At 43.7% G+C, this 12,735-nt stretch overlaps 1 protein-coding gene across 1 annotated transcript in view; it reads left to right on the forward strand.

Moving 5' to 3' along the window:
- Positions 1-2,977: 2,977 nt before the first annotated feature.
- NINJ2 (ninjurin 2) overlaps positions 2,978-12,735 on the forward strand; it is a 71,806-nt gene continuing 62,048 nt past the window's right edge. The window contains exon 1 of the mRNA XM_016224880.2: positions 2,978-3,051. Coding sequence (XP_016080366.2) covers positions 3,019-3,051 — 33 coding nt within the window. The 5' untranslated portion in view covers positions 2,978-3,018. The remainder of the gene's footprint in view (positions 3,052-12,735) is intronic.

Consider the following 12,735-nt stretch of genomic DNA (forward strand, 5'->3'; position numbering starts at 1 on the left):
AAAGGGAAATAAGAACCGTTCCCATCTAGACTGAAGAGCCTTCGTGCAGGTATAGTTTCAGTATTGCAGCCAAACGTCAGAAGCACGCTTCACTATAGCTTAACTTTCCAGGTATGTTTCTCACAGGCATGCGTTTTGTGATTTTTATATCCCCATAGTGTTGAACATATTATCCTTGCAGTATGGGCCTCAGCTGTTACCTCTCAAGTGGGAATTAGATTGAAAGACATGATCTAGAAGACTGGACATAGTTGTGATAATTAGAACTCCAGATTCTCTTTCTGCTTATATTCTAGAACAAAAGTCAGCAGACTGTGACCTGTGGGGCCAAATCTGGCCCACTGTTTTTGTAAATAAAGTTTTATTGGACACAGCCACATTCATTTGTTTATGTATTTTCTACAGCTGCTTCACGCTACAATAGCAGAGTTGAGGACAGTAGTTGCGACAGAAATCGTATAGCACATAAAGCTATTTTTTCTGGTCCTTTGCAGAAAAAATTTGCTGACGCCTGGTCCAGAGTCACAGCAGATAAACCACTTTCCAAATCCTGATTGCTATTTACTTCCAAGTGATGCCTATGAGGTGGGAAAAGGTCCAAATCCAGAAAGATCTTGCCAAACCAAAACCATTACCATAGCAAATTATAGCTTTTTCCTTTTAAAACCAATGTGCTTATCAATAGGGAATATATATATGTACATATATATATATATATGTATATATATATATGTATACGGATATATATATATATATATGTACGTATAATTATCTAAAGGGTGATCAGGATTGTCACAGCAGGAATGCAAAAAGAAATAGTTGACATTTGCTTCTGACATCTTGTTTTCTAGTAAGACAATATTTTTCGGTAGTCCTGTTTTGTTGAGAAAGGATTTTCTAAATTTCTTTATTTCTTCTTGAAATTATTATCATAGTGTTCCTCACAAGGCACACCCTAATCAAACAGTAAGAGAAAGAAGACAAAGTCCACCTTTTCTGACCCTAGATTGTGGGGATTATGGGAAGAAGGGAAGCAGGAATCCAAACGTGTCTCAATCCCTCCTTTCTGAGCCAAAATGATGGATAAGAGTGTGGACCCGAGTCGGAGTGCCTGGGCAATGTTAAGCTGTGTTTCTGTTTCCTGATCTGTAAAGCAGAGTAATAGTATTACCTACATTGCAGAATTGTTATGAGAACTAAGTAAGTGAGCTGTACTAAAGTGCTTAGAATAGTGCTTATTACGAAGTGGCACTGTTCTGGGGGATGGGAGTGGTGGGCATTGCTGGTGGATTTTGAAGGAATGCTGAGAGCAGGCTCAACATCTCTCTTCCACTTTGGAGTCTGGAAGATCGACTCAAAGGCTGTCCCTGCACCAACCTGGAACAGCCACATCAAAGAAAACTCTTTACCAGAAGTGGGGCTGAGCTCGACCTTCTCAGCAGTTCTCAGTCCCCATGTACCTTAAGAGAAAGAGGAGGATTAGCCGAGGGTCTGATAGGGGAGTTTTCAGAGGGGATTACCTGAGAGGGTGGGCCACTTTGCTGGTACCACTGGGATGGGAGCACATCTCAGGATGGTCCACATCACCATGGGAGCCAACATAGGGCAGAGTCAACAAGGGAGCCCCCTGGGTCCTTAAGAGCAAACAGAGAATGTATATTGAGTTATCCTGGCCACAGACATCAGCCACCAAGGCCAGCAGAAGACCCAGGAGCAGGCTGAGCACTCCTCAATTCAGGGGCAGCCCAGCCCTGCCCAGCAGCTCCACAGCAGAAACTTCCAGAGACGGACAGGCCACAGGGTACATCCGAGAGCCATCACCTCTCCATCACCAAGCATACATAAAACACACCCCTCTTCTGGGCCCCTAGATGCCACCTTTGGGGGAGATGGGTGGAAATCTGAAAGACTGACCATTCTATTGAAACGGAACTGTTTACCACTTTAGTTTAGACTGAAATATAGTCCATTCCTCCTCTCACCACTTGTCTGGTAGGGTGGGGATTTATAAAAACATTATATCACTTAATAGATATAAAGAAATTTCCTCTCTTTTTACATTTGAATGTGGTGAGAGTAAATGTGTGACTTCGCTCGTCTTCCGCCCACCTTTAAAGTCTGAATTGGGTGACTCCCCTCCAACACCACCCCCCTCGTGACCTCAGGGACGTGCCCATATCCACACAGACACAAGCTGCTGTCTAAAACCAGCTTCAGGAACAAGCCACAAGAATTTGAGGCTCTGAGGTAAACAACAGAAAGAACACCTTTCCAAAACAACCTCGCTTCTGGTAACTTTCTTTTAAAAGCAGGGACAATGCAACTACTTGCATGAACAGTTTGAAGGTATAACTTTCCCCTGCTCTCTTTCTGGCTAATCACGGAAGAAAATGAGAGCATCGACCTCCCTGCCAATAACAATGTGCTGTTTATTTACTTTGTAGAAAAAGGCTTATGCTTTGGGGCCTATTAGGTAAACTACAATTAAAAAAAAATTTTTTTTTTAAGATAGAGGGAACATAAGAAAGAACAACAGAAGTCCCTAGGCCTGAGTCTTGGGAATACGCGAGAGGCCACCCGTACTCAGGAACCCTACTCGGCTCCACCACTGTGAAGTCAGATAGTATCCTCAAGCTGTTTTTCAAGTTCCTAGCTCAAAGCAGGCTGGGTGACCTCGGATGGCTCCCCTGGGACTGGAGGAGCATTGGGGCCACTGGAGAAAATGATGCTGTCACTCCAATTCAAAAGGCCACCTATCAATGTGCCACATGCCACCGTTGGAGTGCTGTGGTCGCTCGCTCTCGCTCTCCCTCTCTTGCACGTGTCTGCGTGTGTACACTTCTCCCAGGGGCTGAGGCCAGGCCAGGCATCCCACATCGGGTGGATGAATAGCAGGTCTGTCCTGCCAGCTGCGTGCTCTCTCCCACCCAAAGGAAGCAGTGGAGACTCAGACAGCAAAGCCTGGAGTAGCCCACGCAGTCTGTCCCGGGCACTGAAAAGACACTTGGGGGAAGCAAGATGGAATCAGAGACAGAAACCATCGACCTTCAAGTAAGTTCTCTCTGAGAGAGAGGGGAGTGGAGACGGGAGCTGGGGTGAAGTTGGGGGAAGAAAGGATTAATATATTGGTCACTTGATATTCTCCCCCCTTTCCCAGTTCTCTTTTTTACTTCCCTTCTCCAAATGCCCTATCTCCGTATTTTCTCTTTCTCTCCGTTTCCCTGCCTGGTTCTTCACTTGTTTTTAAATATGTGAGAAACGGATTGTTTAAATCTCTCTGGGCCTCTGCTTCCTTTTGTCAGTCAAAGAGCTAATTAGATTCATGTTACCAGAAAATGATTTCACATTCTGTGCGGCGCTTTTCCCCAAGCCCCGGGACAGCAGAGAGTTATTTGAGAGCTACCAGGCAGTTCTCTGGAGACAAGGAAAGATATGAGTTTTGGGATTAGGAAGAAAGGCAGCTGGCCAGCTTTGCATTTTACAGGTTGGAAAAAAACCGGAGTCATTTCTTGGCTCTCTCCACAAAGCTCTGCTGTGTAGGACAGAGTCTCAATCGGACAGTGCAGGGAAAGAACATCAGTATAGTCTACTAGGAGGAGGCAGAGGCATGTGTCCCTCCCTCCCTGGGATAGGCTTGTGGGGCATCAGAGGTTCCAGTCTATCACCGTAGGGGAGGGAATGGGGTGCTCTGGTGAGAGGAGAGGAGGGTCGCAGGAGTCAGCACTCTCCTACTCTGTTTATTGAATAGATCTGAGCCAACCCTTCTTGAGTGATCAACAGTAATTGTATGATAAATTCTCATAGTGTCTGACAATTAGAGTGTGGAAAGACAATTGAGATCAAGAATTTTTGGTCACGGAGTATATTCTTTAAACAAAATCTTAAGCAGCACCCTAGTATATGCTTCAGATTCAGGAGGAGCAGCTGTGTGTTGGGCAGAGTGGGAGCCTGGCAGAGCCTCTGCCCCTGACCTCCCCCCAACCCCTGAGACACAACCAGGGAAGTTCTAGCATTACTTGGAATTCTGTGTCAAAACCATTGATCTAGTGCAACCACATGCCAGTGTCATTTTCCTTGATTGTCATCTAGCCCCAAACGTGGACCCACCTCAGGGCTTGCTGGTCCCTCTGCCTGGAATCCTCTGTTCTTTGTCTCCCAGTACATTCAGGTCTTGGCTCAAATGTTACTGCCTCGAGGAGACTCTCCCCGCACCCTCTCTATAGGAATCCTCCTCTCAATTTGACTTTAGCATTTACTTTATTTCCCCCCCAGCACTGCTCACTTTTTGAAGTTACATTGTTTGATGATTGATTACTTATTATAATCTCACTAGAACAGGAACTCCTCTAGAGCAGGATCTCCTCTGTTTTATTCATTGCTGTATCTCTAGTGCCCAAGGCTAGTGCTTGGTATGCAGTAACTGCTCAGAAAATATTTGTTTAATGAATGAGTTAAGGAAACCTTGAGTTAGCTAGATCACGGGTAGACATAAGGTCACTCAACCGGAACAGGACAGAGTCAGGACTCCAGCCCAGGTCTTCTGATGCTTCATCTAGCTCTTGCTTCCATTGCATCCATAGCAGCTAAGGGAACAGTATTGCTCATTTTCAGTCTCTGAAGAACAAGTTTCTCATGTGCTGATGGACTGAACAATCCTGAGTTACAGGGTAAGGGCTCAGCATTTGAAAGGTTCAGAAAGAAAGAGGAAGGTAGGGCTAAGGACAATGAAATTACTGGCCAGGGCTTGACAAATGTCTTTCTCTCTGGCAGGTAACTAAAGTGTTGGGGTACCTTTCTCCTTTTAATTAGAATTATTCTCTCTGTCCCGACATACTCTTTTCTTCTGGTATCTCAGTCATACTTTCCTTTGACCATTTATATGTTTGGTTGATCAGAGCTTATCCATTGGTTTCTACAACTTCCCCTTCAGTTCTGGATCAAATTAGGTCTTGAATCCTCTTTGAAAAGTGAGTCACTGTGATCTTCTGAGAGGAAGGTGAGCTTTGGTTACGGACAGGTCAAGGTGTTTGTCCCTAGGAGCATGATCCTATCTTCTCCTCATGCAGCAGTTGTTGCATGAAATCCAGAGGAAAGGAATAGAAAAGGCCCTAGAACATTATGTGCTAAATAAAGTTCAGTTCTTTCTCTGTTTGTTTGTTTTTTTAATGGTTTCCCAGGGGTGGTAAGAATCTATTGACTGTAGCTAAGTCATTTCATCCATTCATTCAACTAAGAGTTACTGATTAATGATTATGCCACTCTATGCTAGTTATTGAAAAGTTATCTTAGTTAATGAGGTCATTATAGTGGGTTGAATTTTTGCATAAGCTAAATAATGTTGCTCTGTTTTATAGCCCCAAGACAAATTCTTAAACTTGTAAATGTGTTATCTATTCCTGAACACCTTAAAGCCCAAATCCAAACAATAATGGCACAGTATTTAAACCAGGGAAACTTTCTTTATCATATAATTATAGTTCTCTCCTTTATAATCTTGATCTTGGAGACTTCATTTTGTCAAGTACAATGATTAACTCCTATTGATCACTATTCCATCACTAAAACAAAACAAATATTTACTGAGCTTCAACACTGTACTAAGTAGCAAATAAACCATGATACCTGACCTTTGAAGACTCATCATTAAGTGGAAGAAATATACACAATTATATAAAGAAACCGTGTAGTTAAAATACTGTTTCCCAAAAATATGATTCAATTATCACCAACGGACAATAAAAGCATTACCAATGGCTGACAATTTTTAATTGTAATAGTAATCTTTATAGTTTTCATTTGTATTACAAAACCACAGCTAATCAATCAAACCTGTGATTTCAAAACTTATATTGCTTACAATGAGGCTAAAGGAAGTTGTACGATATGTTTTAACACCTTATACAGACCTAGTGAGAGATGTGGGCACACCCCAAATATTTTAATAATTGTATCTATCTTCACTGTTCAGACCCGTGGCTGGTTTGGATGCTGTGAGTCACAGGTGTATGTGTCTGTGCATATTGCTGCTTTATTCTCACTACATTGAAATCACAAACAGGGCACAACTGAAATCTGAGAAACTCCAATCTAAAAATCATTAATTTAAGCCTCTATAATCAGTGTTCCGGGTGTTTCCCTAGGTCAAAACCTATGATATTGGGATGGTTAGTAGTGGTACATTTGGGTGTAAAAAAGATTGACACACGGTACTCAAAGCAAGTGTTCTCTACCAGGTGAATGCCTGAAACTGCCCCTCTCCTGTGACCTCCAAGCTTCTGTCTTGCCCCTGCCCTGCCAGGGAACTAAGGCTTCTCCTCTCCCGAACTCTAGACTTGAATAGTTTTCCATCTTTTCCCAGCTCCCAGAGTCTGAATGTCTGAAGGGTTGAGGAAAGTCCCTTGCTTCCCCTTCAACTAGTGTTGCAACCCTACCCCTAAGTATGGAGTTCAAGGCCATTAGACTTGCTCCTTCCCAAAAGGGAGCTCCTCTTCTGCTTACTGTTTGCCAAAATAGATCCAGTCCTCTGTCCCCTTTTTCTACCTGTGCTGAATGTTGAGGGAGATGTGAAGATGGTCAGATATGGTCTCCTAGTGGAGGAACTACAACTTGTACATACTGAATGCAACTTCACTGTAGAAGGGGTTAAGTACAGCAAGAAAGAAGTGGAATGCAACTAGAGGTAAACATTATTTATGAATAAAAGAAGAATTGTAGATAAAGTATTCTAGAAGTATTTTCAAATGGAAGTTCCAAAAACCAATTTGGTAGTATGTAACAAGAGACTTCAGAATGACCCAGTATTCCCTCTTCCAGAATCAGCCTAAGAAAATAAGCAGAGATGTATTCAGTTATGCAAGGATGTTTATTGGAATACTATTCATAGCAAAAAAAAAAAGTGAAGTGTCCAACATAAAGGAATGGTTAAGTAAGTTTTGGTAATCTGTAAACAGATATCATGAAATAATTTTTTTCAGTGTTTGGGAAGAATATTTAAAGGAATACCAAAATACTAATTATATGTTAAGTCGAAAAAGTAGGATATATAAATGTATAAACACTTGATCCAAATTTCTTTTAAAAAGCATATACAGTAAATACATGTAAGAAAACTATTCACAAGAAATACAGTAAAATGTTAATACTGGTTATTTCTGGATTATGAATGACTTTTTTTTTCTTATTTTACTTTTATTTTTACTTTTTATTTCCTCTACACATTTTCTACCAGCCCATATATTATATTTAGAATAGAAAAGAAAACCTGTAGTTTAAAAAAGAAAGTTAGAGAAGCAGATGTGCTATATGCAAATGAATATAGTTCTGAAATGAGCCCTAGAGGCATATATACACACATGTATACTTATTCCCTGTCTACGATTGCCATAGAAAATAAACAGCTGATGAATCTTTTTTTTATTATTGATTTTAGAGAAAGGGAGGAGGGGGAGAGAAAGAGAGAGAGGTTGAGAGAGAGAGACATTAATTGGTTGCTTCCAGAACTGGGGATCGAACCCGCCACCTTTTGGTGTACTGGACAGTGCCCCAACCAACTGAGCCACTCCAGCCAGGGCTGATGAATCTTTTTTTAAGTAGGCACTCCTTTTAAGTGGTTGTTTCATATCTGAAATGCTCCAAGAATAAACTTTAGAAATGTGACACCCTGGGACAAAACTGCAGACCACTGAGTTTCTATATAGCCCCTTCAGAGGTACAATATCAGACACAAGTAGAAGGGGGTGAGGTGGTTGCATCCCTGATTTAATTAGATCTTATACGTTATAACTTCAGTAGCATGTCTTACTATCACCTAAAGAAAAATACAAAAAGCATTTGTATTGAATAGATAGATACATAAGATGATAGTTAGCCAGCTAGACAGACAGACAGATGATAGGGGGATTTGGGATGACTTCTTGGAGGAGATAGGCACCGAGCAAACTTGGAAGGATGGAAGGATGAGAAGGACTTGGACTCGCAGAAGTATTTTAGTGGTGAGTATAGTGTGAACAAAGGCTGGAAGCAGGAGGACATGGCATATTTGGGAAAGGACTAATCGTCCAATTTGTTTAGATTATAAGGGGAATGGAGTAGAGACAGTGGGAAATATGATTATAGAGGTAGGTTGGAACCAGATCATAATGGTCCTTGAGGGCCAAGTTACTCTCCCCAGGGATGAACTGACCAATGACTGCTCTGCAGAAGTGCTTTCAGGTGGAGGTCCTGGAAAGAGGTGGGCAAGTAATAAAACATTTGGCTGTGCCTCCCAAGACCTAACGCCCATCCCAGATTTGGGACCTGGAGCCCTAACCAGTTTGGCTCAGTGGATAGAGCGTCGGCCCGCAGACTGAAAGGTCCTGGGTTCGATTCTGTCCAAGGTCATATACCTCAGTTTTAGGCTCGATACCCAGCCCCAGTCGGAAGCATGTGTGGGAGGCAACCAATCAATATCTCTCTCTCTCTCCTCCCTCCCTCTCCCTCCCTCTCCCTCCCTCCCTGAAAAGCAATGGAAAAAATATCCTTGGGTGAGGATTTAAAAATAATAATAAAATAAATGGGACCTGGAGGGGTCATTAGTCTCATAGACCAAAGGCCTTTTTGGCCTGGCCGGGCATGGCTCAGCAGCTGAGCATCAACTTAGGATCCAGGAGATCACTGATTCGTATTCTGGGTCAAGGCACATGCCCAGGTTGCAGGCTGGATCCCCAGTCTGGGGCATGGAGGAGGCAGCGAATCAGTGACTCTCTCATCATTGATGTTTCAACTCTCTCTCTCCCTCTCCCTTCCTCTCTCTGAAATCAATAAAGATATATATATATATTTTTAAAGGCCTATTTGGTACAGGAGAAAACTGAGGTCCAGAGATGTGTGATGTTTAATTGGGCTTTAGAATCTCATATGAACTGCCCAAAGTCAGTCACAGCATTGAGCAGGATATCAAATGGGCAACAGACAAGCTACTCAATAAATACTGTATTTGTTGACAAGCTCATATATTTAGTTTGCCATGCACAGTGAAAGTGTCTCTCAAATACAAGATGTAATCTAATCCTCCCAACTACCCAGTGGTCATTACTCCACCTCTAATGGATGAGGAACTGAAGCTCTGAGAGATCAAGTATAAGATCACAGAGCAGAAAAGTGGCAGGGCTAGGACTCAAACCTAGATTTTCTTTCTGCTATACTCTAGCTCAGAGGTTTCCAAATGTGGTCCCTGGAGCATCAGTAGCTCATCACGTGGGAACTTGTTAGAAAAGCAAATTCTCAGTCCCTACTCTAGACCTCCTGAATCAGAAACCCTGGGGGCAGGGCCCAGCAACCTGTATTTTAACAAGTCCCCTGGTGATTCTGACACTCACTAAAGTTTCAGAACCACTGCTTAGATACATGGCTGATTGATGCAGGGGGATATGGAGGCTCCAAGACCGGCCTTCTTTCTCCTAGTGAATCCTAGGTAAGCCAAGAAATAGCATTTATACGAGACCTAGAGTAATGAAGGCTCCCATCCCCCCAGGACCAGGCAGGGATGTTGGCTTTACGGTAGAAATTAGCTGACCACCACATTCTACAACATAGTCCTGGCATAGGCCTCATCCAGAGGAGCTGCCAGGCACTTTTTGAGAGTACAAAGGGTCTAAGCCTCACAAATCTAAACTTGCTTCAAGGTGAGGTACCACCATAGCCCCTGCTACTACATGCGTGTGATTTACACCCATTCTGACGAGAGATGGTTGGGATTACTCCAGCCTGGGAAAGAGGTGTATTAGGCAGGCCTACCCCACTGGAGACATTAAGCATAATGAAGGACACAGGTGAAGATGGATGTCTCTCTCCAGTCACCCAGCCCTGCCTCTGATGGGAGGGAGGGGAGCACCTACAGGCAAGAGTGGGACTTTGCCACGGGGCACAGGGGCACAGACACCCGGGGTGGGGGGCACTCCCTTTCTGCAGAGGTAGAGAAGACCAGAGGGGCGTAGTATTCCCAAAGAGTCTGCCCAGGGCCTTGAGGACAGGAGTCAGGAGGGAAGGGGGCAGTGCTGAAACATGAGCCAGTGGGAGAGAGCTGTATCTGTAGTCTGGAGGATCTCTACAAAAGGGCTGCCAGTGTCCTGAAACAGCGAGCCTCTGAGCTGCAAGTCCACCAGGCTCCATGGCAAGAGAATGGAAACACTCCCCACACCCCCCACAACCCCGCCCCGTTCCCCCTCCCGGCCTCTCCAGAGGTGAACTCCCTGTTTCCATAACCCCTCTCCAGGGAACCGGAGTTATTGACCCCCAGGTAGGAGGGTCAGGCTTTGGTCTTTGTTTTTGTGTGTTTGCCTTGTGCCCTGGGCACAGAGTCCAGGGACTGATGTCTGCCCGGATACACATTTTCAGTCCTAATCTGTACACAACCAGGCTGGTCCCATTCACACAGCCAGGACCTTTCCCCTTCAGCTGCACTTTCCTAGAAGTGTGACCGCCCAGTGTTGTGATTCAAACATGGCTCAGTCCCTAGGGATAGATAGCAGGGCTGGGCTGGGTTGGCAGTGTTGTACCTTTAATGCCACGCCCTGTCTCTGTCTCTCTGGTTTTCACAGTAATATACATAATTTAATGCCCATCCATACCTCTTGTTGTGAACTACCTTCAAGAGGGTTAGGGGTGAGGGTGAGGAACAGAAATCTTGAACAACCTGTGACTTGTCCTGGTTGCCACAACAGACTCTCTGTTAACCAGATCCTGGGCTACTCCAGGCAATCACTGGAAGCCAGCACCTTCCTAGCCCCACAGAGCATCCAAGCTACAGGTCTCTGTGCTTTCAGGCCATTGAGGAGCAGTCAACAGAACAGAAGCTCCTAATCCTCTGCTGAGATTCCTCCTCTCCTCGCAGCTGTAGGGGTGGCTTGAAGAAGAGGCAGGATGGGACGGAGGGGAGCAAATGGTAGACAAGCTTTCTACTCCATAAAATTTCCACTGATGTTACCAACCCCCAAGAGTTCAGTATTGCCTGTGAGTGCTTTTCGTAGTAATAGTAGCCAGCAGGGGGCTATAAGTGTGAGATAGATACAAAGAAGAGAGAAGAGAGGGGAGAGGGGGAAAGGAGAGAGGGGAGAGGGGAAAGGGGAGAGGGGAGAGGGGAGAAGGGAGAGAGGAGAGGAGAGAATATGCATATGAGAAAGAGACAGAGACAGAGAACACCCCTGTTATTTTGGTTTCCATTCTCCATGAGATGGGCAGTAGTTTTCCTCCTCCCTTAAAAAGTCAGCCTCCTTGCCTACCATCCTTATGTGACCTACTTATCTACTCCCTTTAAAGGGAGGTACCTTGGAAGGCATCCCAGTCCAGGGCGGATCTGTCTGAGTCTCAAAGAGACAAGCTCTGTAGTAAGTGAAATCTAGAAGCTGTAAAATTGTGGGGCAAGGTAGTAGGGAAGTTAGGCAAGATTGGTAAAGAAGGGAAATGGAGGTTGGAGCCCCGAGGAGAGTGTTCAGTGGGGTGCTCTTGGACATCAGGACTCTTCATGCTGTGACTATGGGGAACAGGTTTTGGACCCAGCAAACAGTAGTGGAAGCAGCCGATGTTGACTCCTGGAGAGAGTGTACAAACAGAATAAATATCAAATCCCAGTTCTTGCAAGCTTCCTGCTTTCGGCTCCTAGTTCACTAAGCTATCTCATCTCTGAGCCCCAGTTTCCTTGTCTGCATAATGGGGACAATAATTTCTGCCTCAGAGGATTGATGAAAAGATTAAATGATTTACTCCACCCTCTGTTCCCTCCTAAACAAAACTCAGATCAATGGCACATATAACAACTACCATTTATATGTATCTATTTTGTGGGAGGCACTGTATATAGAGTTTATCTCAATTCTGTGAGGAATGTATTTATGACCGTTTTACCAATAAGGAATCTGAGACTCAAAGAAGTTAAATCACTTACGCAAACTGACACAACTAGCAAGTAGCAGAGCTAAGGTTGGCACTCATGGCTGTCTGACTCAAGGCATGCGCTCTTAAATACCTCCCCTAGACTGTGACATCATTGGCCTTAATGACAAAGGAGTTGGCAAAACCCTCGTTCCCAATTATTAATTTCGAATGCTGAGTCAGACTGGGCTCCTGAGAAATCAAAGAATAATTGGGTTCTTTAATGCTATGATTTTATGTTAATCTTGGCAAGGAGGAGAGATTGTCTTACAGTCTGGAATACTATAAACACCTTACAGTCTGGAATACTATAAACACCTATCTGGTCTCTAGCCTCTGGGCCTTCAGTCTGGCCTCCCTCCAATCCATTCTCCTCACTGTAGCCACAGAGAACATTTTCCTGCTTCTATCACTGGTTCCCAGCTGCCCTCAGGATTACATCCAAACCCAATATGGCCAGGCCCTGTCCTATCCTTGATAGACCCTAGGCTTGAAAGACCCTACCCTATTTTTTTTTTAATCAAATGAATTAAAATATACCTATATCACTCACCAAATGTGAATTTTTTAATGTAAAAATTTTGGAAGTCTTTTTCATTATTTGAAGTTTGGAATGATTAATTCAAATGTTTAGTTTTCATATGTAGGTGCCAATAATTTTTTTCAGGTCTTAAATATTTGGGGCCTTTGGAAAGCTCATAGTCCTAAGGACTATGCATATTGTGCCTAATGAATGAAACAGCTTCTATCAGGCTTTTGTAAATAGTTTCCTCTGCCAAGAATTTTGTTTCTCCTTCTACAGCAGTGCCCTGCTCATACCATTCTCCC

The sequence above is a fragment of the Miniopterus natalensis genome, chromosome 2 (assembly GCF_054644295.1).
Source record: "Miniopterus natalensis isolate mMinNat1 chromosome 2, mMinNat1.hap1, whole genome shotgun sequence".
Lineage (NCBI taxonomy): Eukaryota > Metazoa > Chordata > Mammalia > Chiroptera > Miniopteridae > Miniopterus > Miniopterus natalensis.